The 26705-nt window shown below is 39.0% G+C and overlaps 1 protein-coding gene across 1 annotated transcript in view; it reads right to left on the reverse strand.

Annotated features, from left to right (window-relative positions):
* The window catches only part of LOC103271023 (dipeptidyl aminopeptidase-like protein 6), a 416180-nt gene that overhangs the window by 11745 nt on the left and 377730 nt on the right, over positions 1-26705 (reverse strand). Inside the window, exons 7-8 of the mRNA XM_008068506.2 lie at positions 20596-20677; positions 19066-19157 (exon numbers count right to left, since the gene is read on the reverse strand). Of these exons, the coding sequence (XP_008066697.2) occupies positions 19066-19157; positions 20596-20677 (174 nt within the window). The remainder of the gene's footprint in view (positions 1-19065; positions 19158-20595; positions 20678-26705) is intronic.

A 26705-nucleotide genomic window follows, 5' to 3' on the forward strand; every position in this document is an offset into this window, starting at 1 on the left:
CTATAATAATGTTTCAAGTGCCACACAGTTTCAATAAAACATCAGCACTGTAATTTGACATGATTGTTTAAAATTTGTTGGTTTCATAGATTTGTTGAAGTTAATTGGTAAATTATATTTGGCCTTATATGAATAGTTATATAAGTTTCTACCGAGTTTTGTGTTTGTACCTACCTAAGTACCATTCTAATAAGGGGATTTAAATAAAATTCAATACAGTAACTTTTCAACAGTAGTAGATCATTGTCACTCATGAACATAGATGTAAAAATCCTAAAGAAAATATTAGTTTAAAAAATCCAGAATGTATATATAAATAAGAAAATACAGGCCAGGTGCAGTAGCTTGTATCTGTAATCTCAGCAGTTTAGGAGGCTGAGGTGGGACGATTGCTTGAGCCTAGGAGTTTGAGACCAGTCTAGGCAACATAGCAAGAGCTTGTCTTTACAAAAAAAAAATTAGTCAGGCATGGTGGTGTGCACCTGTAGTTCCAGTTACTTGGGAGCTGGAAGGATCACCTGAGCCCAGGAATTCAAGGCTGTGGTGAGTTGTGATTGTGCTACTGCACTCCAGCCTGGATAACAGAGTAAGACACAATTCAGGAAGGAAGGAAGGAAGGAAGGAAGGAAGGAAGGAAGGAAGGAAGGAAGGAAGGAAGGAAGGAAGGAAGGAGGAAAGAAGGAAGGAAGGGAGGGAGGAAAGAAGTAAGGAAGGAAGGAAGGAAATACATAACAAACAATTGTACCTGCCCTTGTAATGGAAGGCTAGTTTTGAATTGATCAACACAATATACCTCCTTGACAGATTAAAGAAGAAAAACCTCATGATAACTCAATGATGCAGAAAACATACTTCATAAAATTTAACATCCATTCAAATTGAAAAAAAGAACACAAACCACAATGGTAACAACAAAAAACAAAACAACCTAGTGCAAACTAGAAATAAAATGACCTTCCTTAAATGATTGGGGGAATTTCCCAAGAAATCCACAGCAACCTCACACGAACGGTAAAAACTTGAAAGCACTTCTCCTGTGATCAAATACTCATATAAGGCAGGGGTTGAATTCCCCCTACTACCATTCTGATCGGCATCTTCCTCAAGGTGCTATGGAGAACAGTAAGAAAGGAAAATAAAGCAGAGTAGAGGATGAAAAAGGAAGAAATAAAAGTGTCATTATTTTCAAAGGATGTAATTATCTAAATACAAGTTCTAAAAGAAACTCAGATAAATTATTGGAATTAAATGTGGTTATCAGGCTGCTGGATGCAAAATCAATACAAAATGTCAACTGCAAGTCTATTAACTAGCAAATATAAATTAGAAAGATTACATTTACAAAATAAAAAATATATTAAAAATATCGAAATAACATATCTAACAATAAATTTAAATCAGATTTTCAAGCAATTTATGGAGAAAATTATAAAAATATATGGGGAGGATACTTTAAAGTCTTCCAAAAAGACATTTTTTAAAAGAGTAAATAAATAGGGAGTTATACCACATTTTGAAAGGTTTAACAGTTGAAGTTTATAAATTCTTTCTCAGTTGTTGTATAAGTCCACATCCACGAACATCACAAATAATATTGAGTATACACATTAATAGAACTGTGTATACTGTATGGTAAGAATTATATACAAAGTTAACTATATAAATGATATGTTGTTTAGAGATTCATACATGTGTGGTAATACTATTTTGATAACAGAACTGAACGAACTTAATTCAAATTGTATGCATGCACACATGCACATATGGAAAAGGCCAAAGACAGCCAAGACACTCTCATGAACAACATGCTCTGGGACTAGCTGTACCAAATGTCACACTTATTTTAAAGCTACCGTACCAAATGTCACACTTATTTTAAAGCTACCGTAAGTAAGAATGTGTGGTTAGTTACATCAATAGGCAAACGATTAATGGAATCAAACCTACCCATGCACAAAAATTTGATTATTGGCAGAGGTAGCTCTAAGGGAAATATTTCAAATAAAAGGTGGTGGGACAATTGGTTATTTCTATGGAAACATAATTGTAGGTATGCTTTACACCCTAACCAAAAATCAATTTCAGGTAGACTGAAAGACATAATTGTGAAAGATAAAATTATAAAAATGTTAGATGATAATATAGATGAATATCTTTATGTCCTCAGGGTAGGAAAGAATTTCTTTAAGAAGACATTAAAAAATGAAAATCCCGAATGAATAAATTTTAGTGGAATTAACATCTTTTTCTACCAAAGTGTATCAAAATGAGAGTGAAAAGACAAGCTGTAAAATGAGAGAAGCTGTTGGAAATAATATCATTGACAAATAATTAGAATCTGAAAGGTATAGTGAAATTGTACATATCAACAACAAAGGGACAAATAACCCCACATAAAAATAGGCTAAATGACACGAACAGGTATTTTATGAAGATGTAATATGAGTGAAAAACATATCTATACAAAGATGTTCAACCTCATTAGCAATGAAATACACACAAAGTAAAACCTACTGAAACTTTGGCACATGGGCTCAAGGAAACATGAGCAAAATGCACAAAGCAACACTGTAAATATTTTTTTAAAAAATAGAAATAACTTACATATCCACAGATGAGACTGGATAAACACCCTCGTGATTATTCGGATAATGCATTATCATAGAGTATTGAAAAAAGTTCCGTTTTAGCTAATGTGTCCACATTCATGAACATCACAAATAATATTGAGTATACACATCAAGTAACAGAACTGTGTACACTATATGGAAAGAATTATATACAAAGTTAACTATATAAATGATATATTGTTTAGAGATTCATACATATGTGGCAAAACTATTTTGATAAAATAGTGGCATAAAAAAGTTCAGAGGAGTGGTTGGTCTGGGGGAGGAAGGAACACAAATAGGGTGGGCTCTGAGTATGAGTACTGTAGAAGTCTTGGTCATGCTTTATAGTTTATGCTGAGTGGAGGGTATATTCATGTTCATTTTATTGTTCTTTTTGATAAAATTTCTCATTAAAATTTAAAATGCATCTAAAAAATAGTTAAATATAGAAAACTGAAAAAAAATGTTTAGATATTCCCTTGGGGAAGAAGACATAAAGCTTTATTTGTTTAATCATCCCCTAAAAGGGAACTGCACATTAATAACACTATCCTGGACTAATAATCCAACCACCCATAGGAGGAACGTTTTATTCCAGTTGGGAGTGTCTGCTCTGGGGCTCTGGCAGCTCATTTATGGAACCTGCAAAAATCTCACGTGGAAATATCAGTTAGGTCAATGTTTCATTTCCTCCAAGGATGCCCAGTATGGAGAAAGATACAGCCATTAGATTAATTACACTAGATGCTGTATCAGATGACATCCAGTTTCTGTATATTGCAAAAAAAAAAGATTTTTATGGGTGACCTTGAATATGAATATCATCATTCATAGTAACAATGACTCTTTAAAGTTGCAGAGCATTTAAATGATTTTCAAGGACTTTTCTCGTAGACATGAACTCATTTTGGTCTCTCGGGAAGTCATTCTGGACATGGAGCCCAGACTTAGGGTTTGGTTCAAAAGAAAAAGCCAGGTTGAGACTTTTTTGGTTTTAGTTCTGATACTATCACTGGCTCATGACCTGGACAAATTACTTCCATTTTCTGAATTTCTATTTTCTCACTGCTGAATGGAGATATTATGAACAAAAGAGACAATCTATGCCAAATGCCTGACTGGAACACTGTAAGCCCTACATGAAGGGTTGCTTTTATAATTGATTATGTCCCAACTAGCACAGCCATGTAGTGAGACTTGCTGTCTGAGACCCAGTGCTTCCATTATAACAAGATTTTTTTTTTTGGATACTTTATTGCTTATAGATTTGATTGGAGAAAAATCACACTAAATATGATCAATATTTGCATAAAACATCTATCAATGTGGGCAATGACTCCTCATCCAGCATCTAGAGGAAAAGAAAATAAAACAATTTTATAGCATCCCGATCTTTTTTTTTTTTTTTTTTTGAGTTGAAGTCTCACTCTGTCACCCAGACTGGAGTGCAGTGGCCACTCCCGGCCACTGCAGCCTCAACCTGCTGGGCTCCGGCAATCCTTCCGCCTCAGCCTTCCAAGTAGCTGGAACTACAGGCGTGCGCTACCACGCCCGGCTAATTTTTGATTTATTGTAGAGATGAGGTCTCGCCAAGTTGCATCCTGATCTTAACTTTGAATTAAATTGAACTGAACTGACCAGGACCAACATATACTGCAGTGTGGTTGGCTACTGCCTGGCAGCGCCTGTTGACCAAAGGGAATCCAGCTGCCTTTTGGAAGCAATGGTTTCCCTGGGAATGTTTTAACAACCAGTAGTTGTTATATATATAACACACTCCTTTGTTATAGGCCTGGTAATTAAAAACAATCTCAGAGATTCATTGGAATTGTGACCTCGAAGCTTCAAAGTTTATTAAAGAGGTCATTCTGTACTGGTCCTGCCTGCAAGCATCTAAACCAGTGGTGCTTAAATGTGGTTGCACACCAGAAGCACTTGGAAAGCTTTTGAATATCCTGAGCCCAAGTCCCACCCTGACCCACATAAACTAGCACCTCTGGGCATGCAGCCAAGGTCCTGGTAGTTACAAAAGTTGAAGTGTAGCTGAGCTAAGAACCATTATTCTAAACAATCATCTGCCACCATAAACCTATTGTTTCATTAAATGTGTACCAGGCTGTTGGACTCCCAGTTAGTAAAATTTTAGGGTTATTGGAAAAAAGGATTTACAGACTCTGCCACCTAACTGGGAAGATATGAATACATTGGCACATTTCCTTATGAGGCAGGAGGGGAAAGGCAGGCCTAGAGCTGCTCAGGAGTCTGGTTCTGTGATTACACAGATTGACTGTTCAGATAGGATTCAACAGGACTGTGTGAGATGGCTAACTCCATGTAACAATGAGATGTTCTCTTGTGCTTCATATGCCTCAAATAGAGGGTTTGCTTTTCCACTGACTGATTAATTTATTCTTTTATTATTCTGAGTCTTATTCTGAGGAAATTACTGGAGTCAACTAATCTTGTAATGCAGTAACAGAGGAAATTTAAAAGGCAGAATCCACTAAGCGAGCCCATCCTACATACACCTTGTGCTAGGGTGATTTGATTTAGAGGAAATAGAGAGCAGTGACTTCAGACGACATTCTCATGACTCAAGTTCCATTAATAGTCACATCTCTCAGTAATTTAAAAAAATGAGTTTGTATTGCTATGGAGAAAATTAGCTTAATTAAATACATGCATGTGCAATTATAATTTTTTAAATCTGGGAGGTATTTGGAATCTGGCCCAACTTCTTGAGTTAGAACTCATTTGGTGGCTGAAAAGGTTAAGATTTAAAGAAAGTATGCTGCAAGTTATGGCCTAAGATGGAAAGACAGTTGACTTCTACAACGGGTGAGAATTCTACATATATATATAGTAAATATATATCTTACAAATGAGCCTTGAGTTTATGCTTAAATCAGAAAAGGTAAATGATTTTCATCTTGGATAAATAATATACCTTAATTGACTGAGTCACTCAGCCTTTGAATACTTATTCAATGCTTACTAATAGTCTACTCTGTACTAACGGCTGAGAATACATTAGTGAATAGGAGAAGGTACCTGTTCTTCAGGGGCTTGTAACTGCTGGGGAAGAAAAGCAAGGAAATAGTTTATAACAGCACACAGGATTAATGTGGTGATAAGGTAATGGCACAGCAGTAGGGGACAGAGGAAAGAGGTCTAAAGCCCAGTCTCCAAGGGGTTGAAATTGTGGGTGAGGGGCTAGGGATTAAGAATGTGTTCTGAATTAGCCAGGCGTGGTAGTGCGCGCCTGTAGTTCCAGCTACTCGGAAGGCTGAGGCGGAAGGATCACCAGAGCCCAGCAGGTCGAGGCTGCGGTGGCCGGGAGCGGCCACTGCACTCCAGTCTGGGCGACAGAGTGAGACTCCAACTCAAAAAAAAAAAAAAAAAAGACGAGGAAAGGTGAGAGGCAGTATAGGGCATTTGGGAAACTGGATGCAGCTCATTACAGCTGGTCCTCAGCCTGTCATCGAGCTAGAGAGGTCAGGGTGGGCTTCATGAAGCATGTTAAGGGGTTTGGGCTTTCTCCTAAAAACAATGCAGAAAACAATGGAAGGATTTTACATAGGAAACTTTAACATAATCGTATTTGCATTTTAGAAGGTTACTCAGTGAGAGAATGAAGAACATTCTGGAGTAGGGGTAGATTTGAGGTAGGAAAAGCAAGTAGGCAGCTCTTCGAGGAATCTAGTATAAGGTGATAGTGGGGATGGAGAGAGGAGGATGGATTTTGAATACAATCAAGAAGGCAGAACTCATGGGACTCCTCGATGCCTCAAGCTAGGGGAGGAAGGCAGAGAAGTCAGAAGCCCAAGTGGTTGATATGGCACTGAAGAGATGGTGGTGACATTGCTGAAGAGATGGTGATTATTGCAAGAAGAGACATGGAAGGTTTGGTGGAAACAATGATGATTTCAGGCTATGGTAAACCAAGTCTGGAGACACACAGTAGGCAACACACATATGAGACAGGCTTGGACCCCGAAGAAATCCAGGCTGGAAATGCAGATGGCACACTCAGCTTTCCAGCATATGTAATTTGCCTGAATTAAATCAGGCCTAACTGAGGGTATTAAAACATAATTTCAACTGTCCACAGCCTAGAAGCCACTGTAACAATGGCCTAAAATCATTCAGATAGATGATAAGGTTTCTAAACTGAAGAAAAAACAGAAATTCAATTCACGGATTTGCTAACTGTTCTTTAGAGTGGAAATAGCGGAGCTAGATTTGAGCTATAATGTACATTTAAAATCTCACAGTCTAAAAGAAATAAAACTTGGTCCGTCATTGAAATTGACTCATTGATTATCTGTGCTCACTTCTATCACTCTTCTAGCATGAGGAAGATACCATGTTCTCCATGCATCAGAGAAGTACAATAAAACTAGCCTCATGAGCCGTGCAAATATCCACAGCAAAGGGCAGAAAGGGTATCAAAAATACCCATGCCAAATACCCACATCAGAGAGTAGAAAGGAATCTAGAGAGGTTCTTTAAAAAAGTGAAGCCACATCACATTCCAGTATTTATAACTGATTTATAATCAATAAAGGCTAACAGAATGCTGTCAAGGAGGAGTCTGGTGATGTCTTTTTTGAAAAAAAGGCCAGAGAAATCATTCACCAATAATTGACTTGAATGCTGCTAAAATGTCTCCACAAGTTCCTGAAAACATCTCGTTTTAAGTGAGCAAATTATTTTCCATTCTGTGCCCTGTCTCTGTGTTATTTAACAATCTAGACAATCACCTCTGAGGCCTTCGCAGGGATAAGAATGAGGGCCAATCTCAATTCCAGACTGTAGGATGCATGGGGAACACAAGTTCACAAGGCCTGCCAGTTCCCTATGATATTAAGAAGCATGAGATCACCTTTGGTGTCTCCATGGGAAAAGAACTGGGGTGCTTTCATTCTCTGAAATTCCCTTGGAAAGTCAAGGAGTTCTGATCTTTTAGCCTTACTCAGTTCAGGTTATCGAAAGGTGTTATTTTATTTTTAGAGATAGGGTCTTACTCTGTTTCCTGGACTGGAGTGCACTGGTGTGGTCATAGCTCATTGCAACTTGGAACTCCTAGACTTGAGTGATCCTCCTGTCTCAGTCTCCTGAGTAGCTAGGACTATAGGTGTGTGCCACCATACTGAACAGATTTTTTTTAATGTTTTTGTGAGAAAATAAACTCCTGGTCTCAAGGGATCCTCCTGCTTCAGCCTCTTAAGGTGCTGGGATTTCAGACATGAGCCCCTGTACCCAGCCTTCTTGACAGATTTTAATTGTGAAACCTCATTATTTTTGCTTTAAGATTTTTCATAGCATAACAAACATTTTAAGACAAATTGGTTCAAAAAGTTAGATTGCCTTTCTTGGTCTTGCTCACAATCTGAACTGCTGAGCTAATTAACCATTAAACAAGTTGTTAAATCTCAAAAATTTTAGGTTATAATATCAAGCTTTTCCAATTTCCATGAATTTTGAACTTATGTCCATAAATATGACATTTAATTATACCTTTCCTCCTGGAAAGCATTCATTTAAAAAGTATTTGTTGAGAACCTATCCTCTGCTCAATACTGAGCAATGGGCCGTAGAAGACAGAAGTATAATGAAAAACATTCTTTGTCCTTGAACAGCTTACATTTGGTCTGGGAAATAAAGTTATTCAAAAGTGAAATTGCTGAATAATAAAACAAAGGAGCATAGGATTCACTGCTACAATAAGTAGGACTGACAATATTTCAACAGTTTAGAGGAAGAAAAGGTCACAGTTATTCTACATAGATGATGAGATGGAACCATTACTTAGATATTTTTTAGCTGTAAAACATTTTAAGAATGATTATGGAGAGGTGTTCCCTTCACCCAAATGGGAGAATTCCACAAAGTAATCACAAAAGCCCATTATGGGTACTAAGGAGAATTCTTAGCAGCACAAAGAGTGTACAGCTCCTCCTCCTCACCCAAGGCTACTGGAAATCCCTCCAAATGTCCAGAACTGACTCTCTCCAAATAATGGGAAAAGAAAGGTCTGCCCATGGTCACAAACATGCCTGCGGCTCCCCTCTCTATCCAAATGTCTGAAAAGTATATTTTAATTTATAACTGCCTTGTTACATTATCACAAGAATCTATCATTAAATGTACTCTTCCTTAATGTAGAGTTCTGGCCTTGCTTTTAAATTCTATTTGATAAATTAGCCTGAAATTCTCTAACCTAATATTGTCAAGGCTGATGTGGGGCACCCTTGTAAATTTGATTCTTCATAAGAAATTATATACTGTTTCAGTCAAGACTGCATTAAGGAAGCTTTGATGAGAAAGAGAACATGGTTTATTTTTGCAGACCATGTGGGCAACTGGGTCAGACCCTGTTTTCCACACTGAATTGGCCTTAATTTTCCTTTGGCTTGATAGCTCACTTTTTGTGTGTGGTGATACATTTAAAATTTACTCTCACCCAGGCTCGGTAGCTCAGCCTGTAATCCTGTGCTTTGGGAGGCCGAGATGAGTGGACTGCCTGAGCCCACGGGTTTGAGACCCACCTGGGCAACTTGGCGAGACCTCATCTCTACAATAAATCAAAAATTAGCTGGGTGTGGTAGCGCACAACTGTAGTTTGGGCTACTTGGAAGGCTGAGGTGGAAGGATCGCCGGAGCCCAGCAGGTCGAGGCTGCAGTGACTGGAAGTGGCCACTGCACACCAGTCTGGGCGACAGAGACTCCAACTCAAAAAAAAAAAAAAAAGAAAAGAAAAAGAAAAAAAAATTTACTCTCTTAGTTATTTTAAAATATACAATACATTATTGCTGATTTAGCCCTCTTCTATTCCATAAATGTATACAATTATGATTTATCAATTAACATAATATTAATTTTAAAAGTGAGTCCCAGAAAAATATCTTTCAAGGATTTGTAACAGAGCTTGGAAACAAGTGGAATTAAAGATACTTGAGATTCCCTTGAGGGTGATGGTTGGTTTATCCATGTCTGTGGTCTCTGCAGAAAAGTACCTCAATTTACCCCAACACTGCTTAAGTGCATGCCTATTGAGTAGAATTCTGAAATCTCATATTTGACAACACATTTCCTTCTCTTTTTAATTTTTAAAAACTATATGATGTTGCTGTATCCAAGGAACTTTCAGAAGCAGGAAAAACACCCACGGTCTGGCCAGGCCAAAATAATTATATTTCTTATGTTCCAATCGTTTCCATTCTGCAAACAGACCAAACAGCATATTTTTGGTACTGCTAGTATTAAATAAAGGATAGCTGTCCCATGTTCCCAGACAGTCTTCCTAATCCTCATTCTTAATGGTTATATAATAACTCTTCCTATTGATACACTGTAATTAACCAAATCACTCTTCGGTAAACACTCTTTGGTAAACTATTCCCAGTTTTTAAAAAATTATTATTATGAATAACAATGTTATTAGTGCATTTGCTTATATAACTTTTAGTTTCTCTTAAAAGAGATTTCTGTGCTAAGGTATAGGAATGTCTTTATGACTCTTACTGCATATTTTCATATTGTTTTAAAAATGAATTTTCTTTTATGCCTCTCCTCTATATTCATATAGCCTGACAAAAATTTTTAGGAATCTCCACCACATCATGATTTATTATTTACATTTTCTTCTCTCACTTCTCCCATAATCCCATGATTATACATTTGTTTTCGTGTTCTCAAATCCCTGTATCTTTGGAGAGACTGCTGGTAGAAGGAAAGAGCCCCCATAATGATGTTCTAAGTCTCCTTGAAATTTTACCACGACCATGAAGTAGCTCCCACTACCTCGCTCATTCAAGTTAATTACCAAAATCTCAGCTTATTTACTTGAGTGCAAGTGGATATTCAAGTGATTTAGCCCCACAGAGCCATGAAGTGATAAGATATTGCATTAAAATTGAAGGGTACCCTTGGTAGAGCTAACAAATCACTCACCAAACTGTCTCCATCCATTATTTGAGGATACGTAAGGCGGTTTCCATCCCCACAATATTAATTTCTTGGCCAATGTCATGGACTTCAGTGCCCATGATGAATGTTTTTACAATGAATACCAAATTAACCCAAACTGATTAGAGGCTTTTATAAGTTATTAATGGGATGTCACTTTGGTCTAGTCCTCTCCGTGTATACGACATTTCATTAAATACTCTCCTCTTGCTGGAAAGATCAATCTTTCTCCCCTCGTTGGATTTGTCAACTCCAATAAGTGCTCCCTGCCCCCCTGTGACTTACTGTGGCCCTGGGTGAGCAGTACTGCCCTTGAGCAAGGCTGTGGCACGGAGCGGACGGCTCGGTCCATTTCTGCTTGGTTTGTGTGGGTGGCTGCTCAGGAAGGAGCAAGAACTACTGACCAGCTGCAGGCTCCCTGGACTGGGAGATTTGGTTTACAGGAAGGATGGCTGCAGATAGCCAGAGGCTCCCAGGCTCTTTATAGGAAAACTACTCTCTCTGCTCAATGGGTAATTTCTGGGGTGGCATCAGAGCAGGGGAATTGCTGTCACCTGATAGTGGTCTTTTAAAGATGCCCAGAATCTCATGGGGAGTTAGAGACTTCAAGAAATATAAATTGATGATATGTTTCTTTTTTTTTTTTTGAGTTGGAGTCTCACTCTGTCACCCAGACTGGAGTGCAGTGGCTGCTCCCGGCCACCGCAGCCTCGACCTGCTGGGCTCTGGCGATCCTTCCACCTCAGCCTTCTGAGTAGCTGGAATTAGATGATATGTTTCTTGAACGCATCCCTCACTCCCTCAGAGTTGGAGAAGTGCAAGATTTGAGTCCATGGGCAGCCTGAGATGGTGATGGACAATGTGGCTGACTTGTCACTGGGTCCTCTGGATGCCCATGCCAGCTTCTGTCTTCTATCTTGCATGCCCTGCTTTATCAAGGGCAGTCTAGCTCACCTGACATACAACAAATTCTCATCTGATGAAATTCTTATTTTTCTTTTCATTCTCTCCATCTTAGCTAAGCCAAGTAACAGCAATGATTAAAGCCATCATTTATTGAGTACTTAGTGCATATTAGGCACCATGCCATGTGCTTCAGAGAGATTAACTTAATCCGTAGCTTGACCCCTTCAAGATAGGCATCATTATACCCATTTAACAGATAAGGGAACTGAAGCTTTCGGAGACCAAGTTTCTTAATCAAGGTCATGCCGTCACTAAGTGCCAGAACTGAGACCTGAATCAGGCGCTTTTGACCCCAAGACTTTTGTTACTAATGACCTTTGAAAAACCAAACAAACAAAATGACATCTTTTTTTCCTTTTAAAGGCTCACAACTAGAATCTTCATAGTCTGAGACCGATGAGGTGGCAGGTGACACTACCATGGAGTTTCTCGATGTGGTTTTCTAGATCCCATGCCCGGCTGGACCGTGGGCTCCTACTGTCTTGCTCCCTACTTGCTCCTGGTTGTGCCCAGCTGTCCCTTGTGCTGGTTCCATGCCGCTGTGGCAGTGCCACCTGCATGGTCCTTCTGTCTGCACTTTGTTGACACACTGAAATCTGGTGATTCTCCCCAGGCCGCCCACCGGTTTGCAGACGCCCACACTGAGAGGTGCATGAAGCACAAGCATCCATCCTTCAGCTCTGTTGTCAACCTGCCCCTCTGTTCCATCTAACAAAGTGTTTGGGTTTTAAAGAACAGGCTCTTCCTCTAGTAGCTTACGTTGAATTAATGGCATTTTGGTATCATGGATTTTTACTACCTTAATCAGCTATTAACAACTTTTTAAAAAATTTAAGGCAGAAATCCCAATGCCATGAAGTGACTAGTGTGAGTGTAAAAAGCCTTCATCTTGGATTTTCCGGATCCTTCATTGACTCACAGAAAAATGTGTCAAAACACGGTCTTGGGAGGAGACAGTATGTGCTCAATCACTTGCAGATGCTCATAAATGGGTAGAATAAGGCTCTTACTCTCTTCTGCTGTGGATATATTAGAAAGAAAAATAACAGTCTTTGGATTGGTTTCCTTAGAATGGGTTTCGTCATTAGAGAACCGCAGGCCTCAGAAAGTTTGACATCACCTTGCCATAGGCCTAAGACAATCACTAAGGTAGGGATGGCCCAGAACACAGGTAAAGGTATCTGTGTAAGTCAGGGAAAGCTGCGGTCAGGTCATGAGGAGGAGGGGCAGCTGGAACTCCAGGCAGCATGACTGGCACAGGTAGGGCTGGGAGAGGACCAACTATGATTACAGATGGTCTAGTGAGTCCTCCTGGAGGCTGGGGGACAGACTCCAGGGGTAAGGTGAGACCTGTGGCTCACAGCTGAAGTGGTCTCCAGACCCCACTTCAAGCAAGCAGGGAATGACCATTTAGATGGTGAGGCCTGTCTGGAGGGCTTTGTTCTGGTGGAATCATTTTGTAAAGACTCAAGGACCCAAGGATCTTGGTTAAAAATGAAAAGAACATCATACAGTAGGGCAATGACTCAAATCTCATAGCCCTGCTGTAGACAGGCCATGGGGATGAAGGTGACAATGGGGATGAATGGGACAGTTCTGAGGGTAACTACACAAGAGAGCAAGGTGACGGGAAGCAGTCACAATTGCTGAGAGCAAGTATGTGCTAACAGATAGATTTGCCATCAGAAGCAAAGGCCAGTGAGAAAAGAGACCATGTCCTCCTTCTGGACCTCCAGAATTTGGCAATGTCCAGAGCACAGGAAGCATTCAACAGGAACTGATTGAAAACATCAACAAATGAATGTGGATAAATGAATGATGGAAATGTGCATACACAACAGGACTGGCCTGCAGGGTCCTGTATATTGAGCTAGCTAACCGGTTACAGCACTGATTCTCTCTGCTATTTCAGAGATCTCTAGGGCTGGGAGCATCTTTGGGGGTCAAGTCTACCTATCCCCAAGACCTTATCAAGTGAGCTACCATCTTAACCATTATTTAAAAAGCAATTTAAATGAGAATGCCTTGACTCTTCCTGATAAGTTATTCTGTGACATTCTGTGGATAGCTATTCTAGAATCTAAAAAGCCACGTGATTAAAGCAGTTCTTCCTAAAATCTGGCTTAAATTCTCCTGTTTTGGTAAACATAATTGTAATCTAACTCCAGAGAGACACAGGACAGTTGCTCGCTGAAATTCAATCCCCTTGCCTTTCATGCTCTGGGAGGTGATGAGTAAGTCATCTTCCTCTTCTGTGCTATGAAGCCCAGCCTGAGAGAGAAAGAGTTCCTTAGTTTCTCCTTCACTGCGGTTGTTCTCATCACCACCTGCTCCTCTGGGGAATGCTGTCTCCTGAGAATAGCTCCAGCCCCAGCCTGGCAGGTTTCCTGGCTAACTACTCTTCTTGCTCTTCATTTTTCACATTCTGATGCTGTCTCTGCATTGAAGATTTCCCAATGGACTTATTAAATATCCCTTTCAAAGCTGTTCATTTATCACTATCAGGGTCGCAAGCCAACCAAAGAGAGACCCATTCTCTTTGTCTCTGATCTTCCGAGTACTAGCAGACTTCAGCTTTGAATTCTTAATGTTGTCTAATGCTGCATAGTCTCATTTGCAAAAATTTTCACAGCACTCATTTCCAGAGGAAAACATTGTCTTGCAACAAATTCACATAAGTATACTATGCTCACATATGAACCTGCTAATGCATCCTGAAACAACTTGAACTCCAAGCGTGTGTCCTAAGAATTAAGAAGGCCACTGCAGTTGCTTTCAAAGTTTGTGTGCTTTTATTAAATGTCTCTTGCAGAAATAACATATAGGGAAATAAATGGATATTTCTAATCCAGGAGATTTAATCATTTTCTAGGTTAGCAGAGACAAAACCTCACATATTAGATTGATGCATAAGTTCATAGCAATCTTTCACCTGCCCATGGAATGCAAATGTCACACGATGGTTGGTCACAGTTCATCACATTTGCCAGTTCTTGGGTTGACTGATGTGGATCATCACGGATTAGGGTGTTTAAATAATCTTCATCAAAGCCCAAGGGTCTTCCTGAATGTGAAGAATCACTGAGGTCATAGTGGCCCACTTTGAAATTGCAAAACCATTTTTTTGCCTTGCTTTCCCAATGGTATTCTCCCTGTGCTTTCCCTGATGGCATTCTTCCTATACATGGCACAAATGTTTCAAGCCACCTTGCTGCCTTTACTCCTCTGTTAAACTCAAATTGAAGAATTTGTTGGAAGTCTTTGTTTTTTTTTTTCCTCTTGACACTCCATCTTCTTCAAATCTGCAAGATGCGGGGCGTATTCACAAGCACAACACTGTCACTCCAAATGACAAATGGCAAACAAACTCCCAACACTGCAGTGTTGTCATGTCAAAAGCAAACATTATGAACTTATGCATCAACCCAATAAAGAGAAAAACACATGGGCCGGGGCAGGCCTTCATGAAAAAGATCAAAGAACAGAAACATGAGAGAGTTCTCAATTTAGGCAGAGACTCATCTGAAGAGGACAAAAATGGAGAAAGACGCAGTGCAGAGAAATACTGTAAGAGTTTATTGTAAGAATTATTGTAAGAAAATATTGTAAGATAACATATGTTTTGAATTTAAATCTTTATGTTTACTGACAATTACTGTTTGAAGAAAGAGGATGTCCTCTTTTGATGGGCAGAATGGTTGCTTCCAGGTTCTTGCTATTGTGAACAATGCTGCAATAAATATACGTGTGCAGGTATCTTTTTTATAGAGTGACTTGAGTTCTTCAAGATATATTCCCAGTAGGGGGATTGCAGGGTCATATGGGAGGTTGATATTTAGAGCTTTTAGGAATCACCACACTGCTTTCCACAGAGGTTGCACTAGTTTACACTCCCACCAACAGTGCAGAAGTGTTCCCTTTCCGCCACACCCTCTTCAGCAGCTGTTATTTTTTGAGTTGTTGATAATTGCCATTCTGCCTGGAGTTAGGTGGTATCTCAGTGTGGTTTTGATTTGTATCTTCCTGATGATTAGTGAGGTTGAACATTTCTTCATGTGTCTGTTGGCTGCTCGGATGTCTTCCTTTGTGAAGTGTCTGTTCATATCTTTTGCCCATTTTATAATGGGGTTGTTTGTTTTTTTCTTTTCAGCACAATTGAGTTCCTTGTAGATCAAAGATGTTAAGCCTTTGTCAGACCCGGTGTTGGCAAATACTTTTTCCCAGTCTGTAGGCTGTCTCCCTTGTGGTACATATACACGATGGAATACTACACAGCCATAAAAAAAGAACAAAATCATGAATTTCGCAGCAACCTGGATGGAACTAGAGTCTATGATACTGAGTGACCTTTCACAGAAACAAAGATCCGAGTATCACATGTTCTCACTCATATAGTGGACCTTGAACATCCAATGTAATACTATAAGAAAATGACTGACAGTAGTGGGAAACTATGGGGGGGGGGGGAGATGAGATTAACGGTAGTAAATATCTGTCTTGGGACGGGGAAATACCTCTTATCAACAAGGGTGCCTGAACGAAATGTATTTGTATACCTAACCCTTAACTGTACCCCACAATATCATAATAAAAAATATTGATTATAAAAAAAAAGAAAGAGGATGTAAGGGAGAGATTTTAAGATTTTACACTATTTTCTCTTTTAACCCTGTGCAATCTGGCCAGATCCACCTCCTAGTTCACATTCTGGACCCTTAGAAAGCATTTTGGAAGCAATGTGGTTTTTCATTGTGAACAACTACAACCCCAGAACAGCACCACCACTGAAGCTGCTTCTGGAAGAACAGGGAACTTCCACCTCATCTCTCCCTCTCCTCCGACAATCACTTGGGCAGTCATTACTGAGAATATGTTCTGAAGTTCTGCTCAAACTTACTCTAAAAGGTAAGAGCTGCAATGAAAGACTACACAGAGGCATTTGGAAGAATACTGCTAGCCCATGCCTGGTACCCTGTGTCATCTTCCTTTCATGTACGGGGCATCACTGAAATCCCTTGGCACAGGCTAGGATGCTCTGAAAGCTCTTTGGTGAACTTACTGCAGCTGTGTTCTCTGCTCCCAAAGGAGAATTACTCACTTCCATTTGACTCATTATAATTAAGTAGGTTTACTTTAGGGAGCAATATTTACTTTTTAAAATAAAATGGCAATGAGGGATTTGTTGCTTACTGTCACTTAATAGGTTAGTGTTTGCAAGGCCTACTCCTGATTTGCAGGTTTCCTGTGCAGATAGGTAGAGTAGGCATGGGAGTACCTGTCATTAGGTGGTGGTCTGGGGTCAGGCTTTCCTCAGTTGAAGACAACCAAGAGAGCATCTGATCCCCTAAAGCAGAGACCAGCAAACACTTGTATTGGTAAATAAGGTTTGATTGGAACACAATCATGCCCATGTTTTTTTAAATTGCCTACAGCTGCTTTCACGCTGCAACAGCAGAAGCAAGGAGTTGTGATGGAAACACCTGGCCTGCATGGTGTGGTGACTCAACCTATAATCCTAGCACTTTGGGAGGTCAAGGCAAGAAGATTGCTTGAGTCAAGGGGTTCAAGACCAGTCTGGGCAATATAGTGACACCTCATTTCTACAAAAAATAAGACAGGCATGGTGGCACATGCCAGTAGTGTGACCTACTCGGGAAGCTGAGGTGGAAGGATTGTCTGAGCCAGGAAGTCTCCCACAGTCTTTCACTGAGGTGAGCCATGATAATGCTACTACACTCCAGCCTGGGCAACAGTGTAAGACTCCAACTAAAAAAAAAAATTACATATGTATTTTACATATATATGTATGTAATTTTACATATATATGTATGGAGATCATGTTATTCAAATCTTTCACTTAACAGCTGGGCCAGCCAGCTGATTGCATGACAACTCACTGTGCTATCCAAGGTCAGTTCATGAGTCAGTATCAGGGTTGGAGCCCTCATCTTAGAAAAAAATGTGTGTATATATATATGTATACACATATATGTAATTTATACACACATGTGTGTGTGTATGCTGGAGGTGCTAAAAAAAGTAAACATGTAAACATGTAAAAAAAGTAAACATGTAAAAAAATGTAAACATGTAAAAATGTAAACATGTAAAAAAATGTAAACATTTTAAAAGGTGTTATCTACGTATTACTTTTAGTTAATCATAATTAGATGTGTCTGGATGCTGATGGTAACCACTTGGAGCACCTCCTGTAACTGTGGAAGTCAACTGTGACTTGTATTCATCTTCTGTTATTGATATACATTGAGTATTTTAATTTTAATACAGTTTATTCCTTGCTTAAAATGTGTATACATTTTTTGGCACTGTGTGTGTGTGTGTGTGTGTGTGTGTGTGTGTGTATGAAACCATCTGCCTGCTAAGGCTGAAACATGTACTACCTGGCTCTCTAAGAAAAAGCCAGACCCTGCTCCAGCATATAGAGCATGCTCTCAACAATGAGTTATATTGCCTCTTAGACTCAGTACAAGCATGTATGATGAAAATCTTAAAGGTCAAATGAGTTTTAAAACTCAACAATCCATGAGCATATTAATGCCTTTGGTACTAAACCCAAGTATTAGCAATTAATACTTAACTGCACATTCATTTCCTTGAAGCAGAAAGTCAACTTTCCCTCACCTCTAGTACTGTCCTAGAACATATTCATAGATTCAGCTATTTGGCTTCATTCAATTATTTCATGTGAAGTAGTTTGAGACCACAAGAATATATTAACTAATTAATTAATCAATCTGTTCATTCATTCTTTCTTCTTTTTTTTAGCCTCAACAAATGTTTACTGAGCATCAGACATTGTGCTTGGTACGTTAGAATATGAAGATGAAAAGGGCTGACTTCCTAGACTTAAAGACCACTTAACTAAGGAACGGGACATGTCTCCAGGCAGCAGGAGATCATGTGTAATAGAAAATTGTGTGGTGAGATCTGGGAGTGTCTACTTAACAGTGTGTATGTATGTGTGTTGGGGGTAGAGGTGTCAGGAAGGTTTCTCTGATAAATTGCTGCTTATGTTGTTTTGTTGCTACTTATTCTTTAAAAGGTTAAACACGATAACTTCTCTAATCACTTATCCCATCCCTGTCTCCAAAGGAACATAACATGGGTGTAAAGTCAATTGTCCAAGAGGACAATGCTAGACTTAACTCTAAAGTGCATGTGTATATGCGTGTGTGTGCACAACTCTTCCTTTTGCAATTGTGGGTTAATTTTCCTCTATGTTGCAAGTTCTTCCCAGAAGGCAGGACGGTGAGGTACTAACCCTACTACAGTGCTTGGCATATCTCCATATGCAGATGGTGAGGCAGAAATCTACATGCTTAGTGATGATCATTGAATGATAAAAACAGAGACAACAGGTGTGCTAAAAAGAGAACTTGACAAGTGATCACATTTTAATGTTCTTTTCCTGATGACTATAAAAAGGTCATGACCACTTAGTAAGGTTATACATTCTCATCCTCTCCCCTCCACCTGTGTGATGAGGCCAGGGTACAAAGCTGTGGGCACTGGGCTGTCACAGCTCAGCAGAAGGCTGAGAAAGTTGTCTACAGCAGTGTGATGGCCATTTGATGGATTAGGAAACCCCTTTAATCAAAGACTTTCAGAGGGTTTTAAGGTCAACTGTTAGAGATTCAGTCACACCAGTCTTAAACACTTAGTTCTTCTACAGTCTCCTATTAAATTGCATTTTTTCCCTTGTGTAAGACCTAATGCCTTTGAGGAAAGATACAGTTTATCTCCTTGTTGTGACTGAGTTGATGGATTGGTGTCCCTCTGCCAAAGCAGCTCTTACCTTTCTGATTTCCTCTTATCACACTGAGATTGTGATCAGTTACATGTACTTATTGAAATCTCTGTAATCAGTTTGTAGCATTAGAGACACTTTAATAATACTAAAATAGTTTCATGGCCAATATACTTCTGTTTTGTTAAACCAATTTGAGGCAATGGAAATAATATGTAACCAAGAAAATATAATTGTACTATGGGGAGAAATAAGACTATTTTCATTTGTAAGACAGTAGGCAGTCTATCAACACAATCCTACCCAAGCTTTTACATATGATCATTCTCTGTACTCTTTTAGGCAAAGAGATCTTTAAAAATGCAGGTTTAGTTCATCAGCATAAAGATGCGGGAAGAATGGTGACTTAAATACAATCACCATGTCTTCTGATCTTTGAATATGAAGAACCTTCTGCAAGGGGTGATATCATCTCTTGAATAAAAGCTTAACAGAACTGACAGATATCATTAGGTTTTAGACAAATGTAATGCTAGAGTTGGAACAAACCTGAGTGATCGTGTTATCCAAGTCCTTCACTTAATAGCTGGGTCAACTAGCTGATTGTGTGACAGCTGAATGTGCTGCCCTGGGTCAGTTCGTGAGTGAGTATCAGGGTTGGAGCCCTCATCTCAGAACTATTGTTCAGGGCCCTTATCTCCACACCATCCTTACCATTCACCAAATCACCTCAGTTTCGCCAATTTGAGTTGGAATGAAGATGTTTGATGTAAAACTCAGAAAGCTGCAACAGCTACAGCAAATTTTGCATGTTGATGTGACTTGCAGAAGGCTGGCTCCATATTAGCCAGTAAATCTGCTTTTCTTTATAAAACCCTCCACAGAAAGGAGTCTGAGTTTTGAGAGGAACTTTCAATGTCTCCATGATTCTGATAACTCCCATCTGCAGACCTTTTGATGAAGTTTATCTCTTTGAGTTCACAGCAAATATGGAGTCTATATGATACAGCTACAGTTAGCTACAACTTGAAGCATACCAGATATGGGAACCAAAGCATATAGTGTTCCACTGTTCCATTTCATAAGAATTTAAATGGAATCTAAAAAGACATGGCCATTTTACATATTCAGATACGCTGGAGTACCTGTCCAAAATTTAATTTACACACACACACAAACACATGCCACATACAGGCTAAGGACTATGAGATCCACTCATGTTGGAAAATATAAACTTCATCAAAATCCAAATATGGTCACTGAACATGATTGGCTTACCAGCTGTTGGCCTTTTGGGCCCCATCCTGCATACTGAAGTTTTGCATTGCTGACTTCAGGTGGGTCCAGACTCTGAGGATCCCTGAAAAAATGAACAAACAAACAAAAACAAAGCAAAATGTTAGGAATCAAGAATTTAAGATGCATGATTTTATCCTCTGCCTATAACTTAACTTCTTTCTCCTTCAATTGCATCAATTTTGGGAGCTTGCCTCTTTGTGTTATTAAATAATATGTCTCATTAAGTCTCTATTAGATTTCTTCAGATGTATATAATTTATATGAAGCTGAAATAACCCAAATAGTAAATATTCATTAAGAGAGAACATGCAGAGAGGTCTCTAGATCAATTCTTTAAATATCCAGAACAGTGGAAATTAAAAATTAAAATGCACAGCCATGCAGTAATAAATCTCCAAAGTTATATCTCTATCTTTAGTTCCCTTAGGAGTCAGTTTTTCTTTTTTCTAAGCATAATGCCAGGTCATTCTGACCTTACAAAACCAATGGCCTCAGAACAGATATCTTTTGGTTTGTGTTGATAGATGCAAGTTGAGAGAGAGAGAGAGAGAGAAAGAGAGAGAGAGAGAGAGAGAGAGAGAGAGAGAGAGAGAGAGAAGGATAAATTTAAAAACTTATTTCCTTTCAAACATCATGTATATTTTCATTTCTAATGTATTGATATGCAAAATACCACCTCAACAAAATCCTATCCAACTACTTAAAGGTCATAATGAATAAAGGTTATAGTGAGAAAAATGAAAAAAAAATGGAAAAAGTCGAATACTTTTGCAAGTATTAAATATTTCAGTATATTTTGTAGCTACTGCTGTCATCAACGTATAGAAAACATTGATTTTCATCTTGTGCATGCTGCCACTCCACATAAATTATATCTGTATTCTGCTGACTTGGCCATACTCTTTGGGTGAGCACCCTGTCACTTGACTATGATATTTCTTATGCTGAAGACATGGTTGGGAATGAAAGAAAATGGTTGATCAAGTGCTCTTTGAAAAAGGAAGTTGCTGAATCTCCTGGGTTGTATGAACAAAGGAGATGAGGACAGAAAGGAAAGAAGGTGAAGTGGGTAAGGATATGAGGATTCAGGGATTGAATCGGTAGAAAATAAAGTAATTGCTGAATGATACTCCCTGAAAAGAAACCAGGAAATACATCTAGAGTGAGAAGAGTTAGGGAAGGTGAGAGAGTTCATAATGCTGCAGCATTGTTGTAGGTGAAATACCTGGGGTTGGAGAAGCCCAGGAAGCCTGAGGGTGGAAGGACATAATAAGAGAAGACAATGATAATTAGGAATAAGCTGGGAAGGCAACTGCTTGGGGCAATGAGAAGACATAAGGGAGTCTCAACACTGCAAGTTCTAAATGAATTTTAAAGAAACTCTACCATTTGTATGTTTTGAATGTTTCAAACTATTTTCATAAACATGCATGAATTACTCTTGAATCTTGGTGTAGAAAAAGGCTATGATGATGCAAAAATTCAGAAATCATAAAATAAAAGATTAATAAATTGGACCTTTTGCATAATAAGAAATATCATAAACAAAAGACAAGTGACAAACTGGAAGAAAATATTCGTAACATATGCCAAGGAAAATGGTCAAATATTCCTAACATATAAATAACTTTTAAAAATTATGGTTACAAAAGACAAAAAACAATGACACCTCAGCAATGAGCACAGTTAGCATCCAGATTTTGGTCTCTAAACACCACTATCCAATAAAAGGAAATAGGGCTCCTAGAAAAAGTAATTATATCTGGTATGAGACAGGGAAAATACAGAAGGAGCCTGGAACATCTTATGGGCCAGAAAGTAATGAAATACTAAAAAAAGTAAGAGTTTGTTGAAAAAACAGAAGTTTATAAGTCTTCTTCAACAGTGCAAGTTCACAAAAGATGGTAAAGATGGAAGAGATGTTATAGATTAAAGGGCACTAAGGAGAAAGAAAGGCAATATGGGGTATTGGCACAGAGAAAGGGCGGTGGTTGAATTCAAATAAGGCATGGAAATGAATTAAGAATATTGTACCAGTGTTAATGTCCTAATCTTGATTATTAGCATAAGGTTATAAAATATGCCAACATTAGGTGAAGTGACATGAGAAATACAAAAAAATTTTTGCACTATTTTTGTAACTTTTCTTTAAGTATAAAATTATTCAAAATAAAGTTTTTTAAAAAAAAGAATTCTATAGCTTGTATCTCATTGGTTATAAAAATTGTCATATACAGGAATGAAAAGTTAGATAATTTCCCCTCCAACATACTGTGATCTTGATTTTAGGAACTGAAAAACAAGATGACTTCCATCTAGCATAACATAGGCGCTTAATATGTGCATCTGAATAATCAAATAAATGAATAAATATAGATGGGTTGTGGAGGGGGCTCTCAGCAAAGATCCCTTTGCAAATTTAGAGATGAATCTAACAAAATCACTTGGCCTGGGTTTATTTGGAATTTTCTGAGCACAGAGGACAGAGTAGGAGATCAGAAAGAAATATTCAAATTCTATAGCCTTACTTAATATTGAAATGCACTTTGTTAGAATGTAATTTCTAATAGGTATCTAAGATATTCAGAAACAGCAAGGGATTAACCTCTCTTTGTTCTGACAAGTGTACATTCCCATCAATGCTAACTGGAAACAGTATCTCCAATTGGATGAAGCATCTCACAAGATTGTTTGAAAATCAGGGTTCATACACAACCAATTCATGAATTCCAATTTTATTACCTTTACTCATTTTTATACATGGAAACTTAGTTTTTTCCCTAAAGCTAAGATGCATTTACCTCTCCTCACTATCAACATGTTACAGGAGTCTCCATGGCATATGGCAGCAATGGGAAGAACTGCAACTAGGAATCAAAAGTTGACTTTCTAGTTCCAACGTGACATTCAGATCACATGACTTGTGCAACTCTCTGAGTTTTAGTTTCTTCTCCTGAGGAATGGGAATAATAGCTGCCTTCCTTGTCTAGAATGGCCATTAAAATAAAAAGAAACAGCACATATTAACTGATATACTCTAACATACTCTAAAGGGGTCCTTATTTTCTTTTTTGCAAGCTAGTGAATTGGTCAGCCTCTCAATCTCCCTCTGTCTCTTTAAGTTAAACAAATGACTCTAAGATGCCAGAAGTGAGTTGTAGCAATCAGTCTTAAGAAAACACCAAGGAGTCCCTCAAGGGGAAGAAGCTGTGAAGTCGTGAAAAGAACTCCAAGAAGTTGTAAACTGAATGCTGGATTCTGCCAGGAACTAGTGTAGAGCTTTGGGCAATAAAGTAACTTAATCTAAGTGTGTTACCTTGTGTATGAAATAATAATAATAATGCTTGCCTTTTAGGGTAGGACTTAGTAATCTACCATATGTGAAAACAAGTAGCACAGAAAATACCTAGTAGATATTCAATAAATGCTGGCTTATTTGGTGATAAACTGGTAGATAATTAATTTGATTACACAATATAATATGTGTATGCACATCCACAACATACAGATGTGGATGTATAGATGTATATCATGTGTGTGCTTTTAACCTTTCACTTAGGAGGGCCAACTAGTTGATTATTGTTGAAATGTTATTACAACCATTATCTATTTGCATTTTTTTAAAGGCACAATAATATGTCAGCTATAAGGGCAAGTTTACTCAATGGAACTTAGTAGCAAAAACAAATTACCTAAATCCTGTGTCAAGTGGAAGACTGGGTTTATGGTCTTAATCCGTAATCATATTCTTCACATCTGTTTCTATGAAATACACCTATTTTTTTGCATTAGAATTTGCTGATATCAGATTCTTCTGCTGTCAAGTTGAAAGAGGATTATAGAGTGATCTCTTCCAACTTCCCCTCTACCTTGGGGGTCCCTTCTTCAATAAGCCACTGAGAAATTATCCATCCTCTGTGCTCTAACTTCCACTAAGAGGCTTCCCTTGCACAACTGCTCTCTACCTCAGCTTGGCAAATGCCCAAGTTGATTTCATGCAGAAACTACCTCCTCTACATCAAAACTTTGACCACTAAGAACCACCAGAAAAAAGCAGAGCCAAGGGTAGAGTCTCTAAGCTCAGCTGGATACTAACCCTTCCAGTCATCACTATCACCTCTGAGTTAGTCACAATCTCAATAATGATTCCAATCTTTCCTGCTCTCTTCACATCCCTACTGCTCTTCTATAGACAGATGACCAGGTGTGGGGCAGACACAAAGGGGCACTATCTGATAAGCTTTTAGGAAGAACTTTCTGTTCATCCACCCGCAGCACAAGGTTGGCATTCTACCCACTTTAGGGCTGCTCTCATGGGCAGGCTGTGTCCTGAATCTCTGTTGGGCTGCCCCAGGTGGTCACCCTGCATGAGTCGAGGTTCTCCCTGCCATATCCTGTTTCCCTTCCTTCCTCCTTTCCCTTTGCAGCTGTCACATGTTTGCATGAGGGCCTGAAGACTTTCCCTCAGAAGCCTGCTTGTTCCCCCTTTTGCCACCAGAGGCATCGCTCTCCATAAGCCTCCTGCACTTTCAGCCTTGACTGTGGAGGTTCTAGCTGACCCCAGGCTCTCTGCTTCCCTGCAGGGAGATGCACTTCCTTCACCAACACACTGAGGTACTTGTTGCTTTTCCCTTCCCCTCAGTTTGAGGACAAGTTATAACCCCTTCCCTGTCTAAGCCTGTTTCCTTCTGTACCTCCCTTTCTGTGAGAAAAAAAAAAAAGGTGATTCACCACTCCATTTCCTGGTTCTTCTTCGCCTCTCGGCGGGTTTTTCTTTTGGTGGGCTTTATTTGAAAAATGGTGGGCTTCCCACAGTGGATACTGAAATCCAGTCAAAACCCAGAAACATGTACTTTACCTTATTTGTACAAAAATTGCTTAGGTGACATCCAGGAAAGGGTTGTAACCTCTGTAATACCTGGTCAATGAGGAATCAGAGGAGGGACCTATGCACTAGCACATGAATATGCTTGCTGTAACCATTTCGGTGTGCCTGCTCACCAGAGAGACATCTGTTCTTGTAAAAGTGATATTAAAAGAGCTGCTTCACTCCACCAATCTCTGAGTCTTCATGTTGTGTTTTAACAGTGAAACTGAGGAGGGTTGTCCTCATCTTCCACACTTTCCACTCTAGGCTACAGCCATCAAATTCTTTCTCTTCTACTTACCTTCTTGTTAAACATGTATTACTTATTATTTTTTACATTAATAAGCTTTATTTTTAAAGTTCTCAGCTCACAGAAAAACTGAGCAAAACTATAAAGAATTCCCATGTACTCTCTCTGCCCTCAGTTTTCCAAATTACTAACATCTTGGATTAGTGTGGTACGTTTGGTACAAATGGTAAACCAATACTGATACATTATTATTACCTAAATCCCATAGTTTACATCAGGGTTCACTCTTTGTCTTGTATGTTCTACGGGTTGTGACAAATGCATGCTATCATGTACCCATCACTGCAGTATCATACAGAAGAGTTTCCTTACCCTTAATGTCTGTGTGCTCTGCCTGTTCCTACCTCTTCCCCCCCCGCACTAGTCCCATCAACCCCTGGAAGCCACTGATTCTTCTTACTGTCTCCATAGTTTTCCTTTTCTAGAACGTCCTATAGTTGGAATCATACAGGGTGTAGCCTTTTCAGGCTGGCATCTTTCACTGAGAAGTGTGTAACCGAAGCTCTTGTGTCTTCTCATGGTTTGAATTTTTATGCTGCTTCAGCCATTCTCCTTGCATCTTTGCTCTTACTCTTTTCCCTAAGTTTATCTCCCAAACTTTTGCTGTGTTCACCTCATAGTATAGTCCCTCAGAGAGCAGAGTAAAAGTAAACCATGTGGAAGTTTATCTCCCAAACTTTTGCTGTGTTCACCTCATAGTATCTCACAGTACTTCCTTCTAGAGCATGCTCTTCCATCAAAGGAGAAGTCCTGATCACACCTTCGCGCATGGAGGGCCATAGCAGTGTACCCGTCTCAAGCCCAAGTTCTAATTCACTGCCATCAAATGATTTTCCATCATGTTCTGGCTTATTATGAAACTCATAGGAATATGTGTGTTGGGGGGGGGGTGGGTAGAGAAGGAGGGGGAGT

This window comes from Carlito syrichta, unplaced genomic scaffold (genome assembly GCF_000164805.1).
Source record: "Carlito syrichta isolate Samal-C Ts95f unplaced genomic scaffold, Tarsius_syrichta-2.0.1 Scaffold108870, whole genome shotgun sequence".
NCBI lineage: Eukaryota > Metazoa > Chordata > Mammalia > Primates > Tarsiidae > Carlito > Carlito syrichta.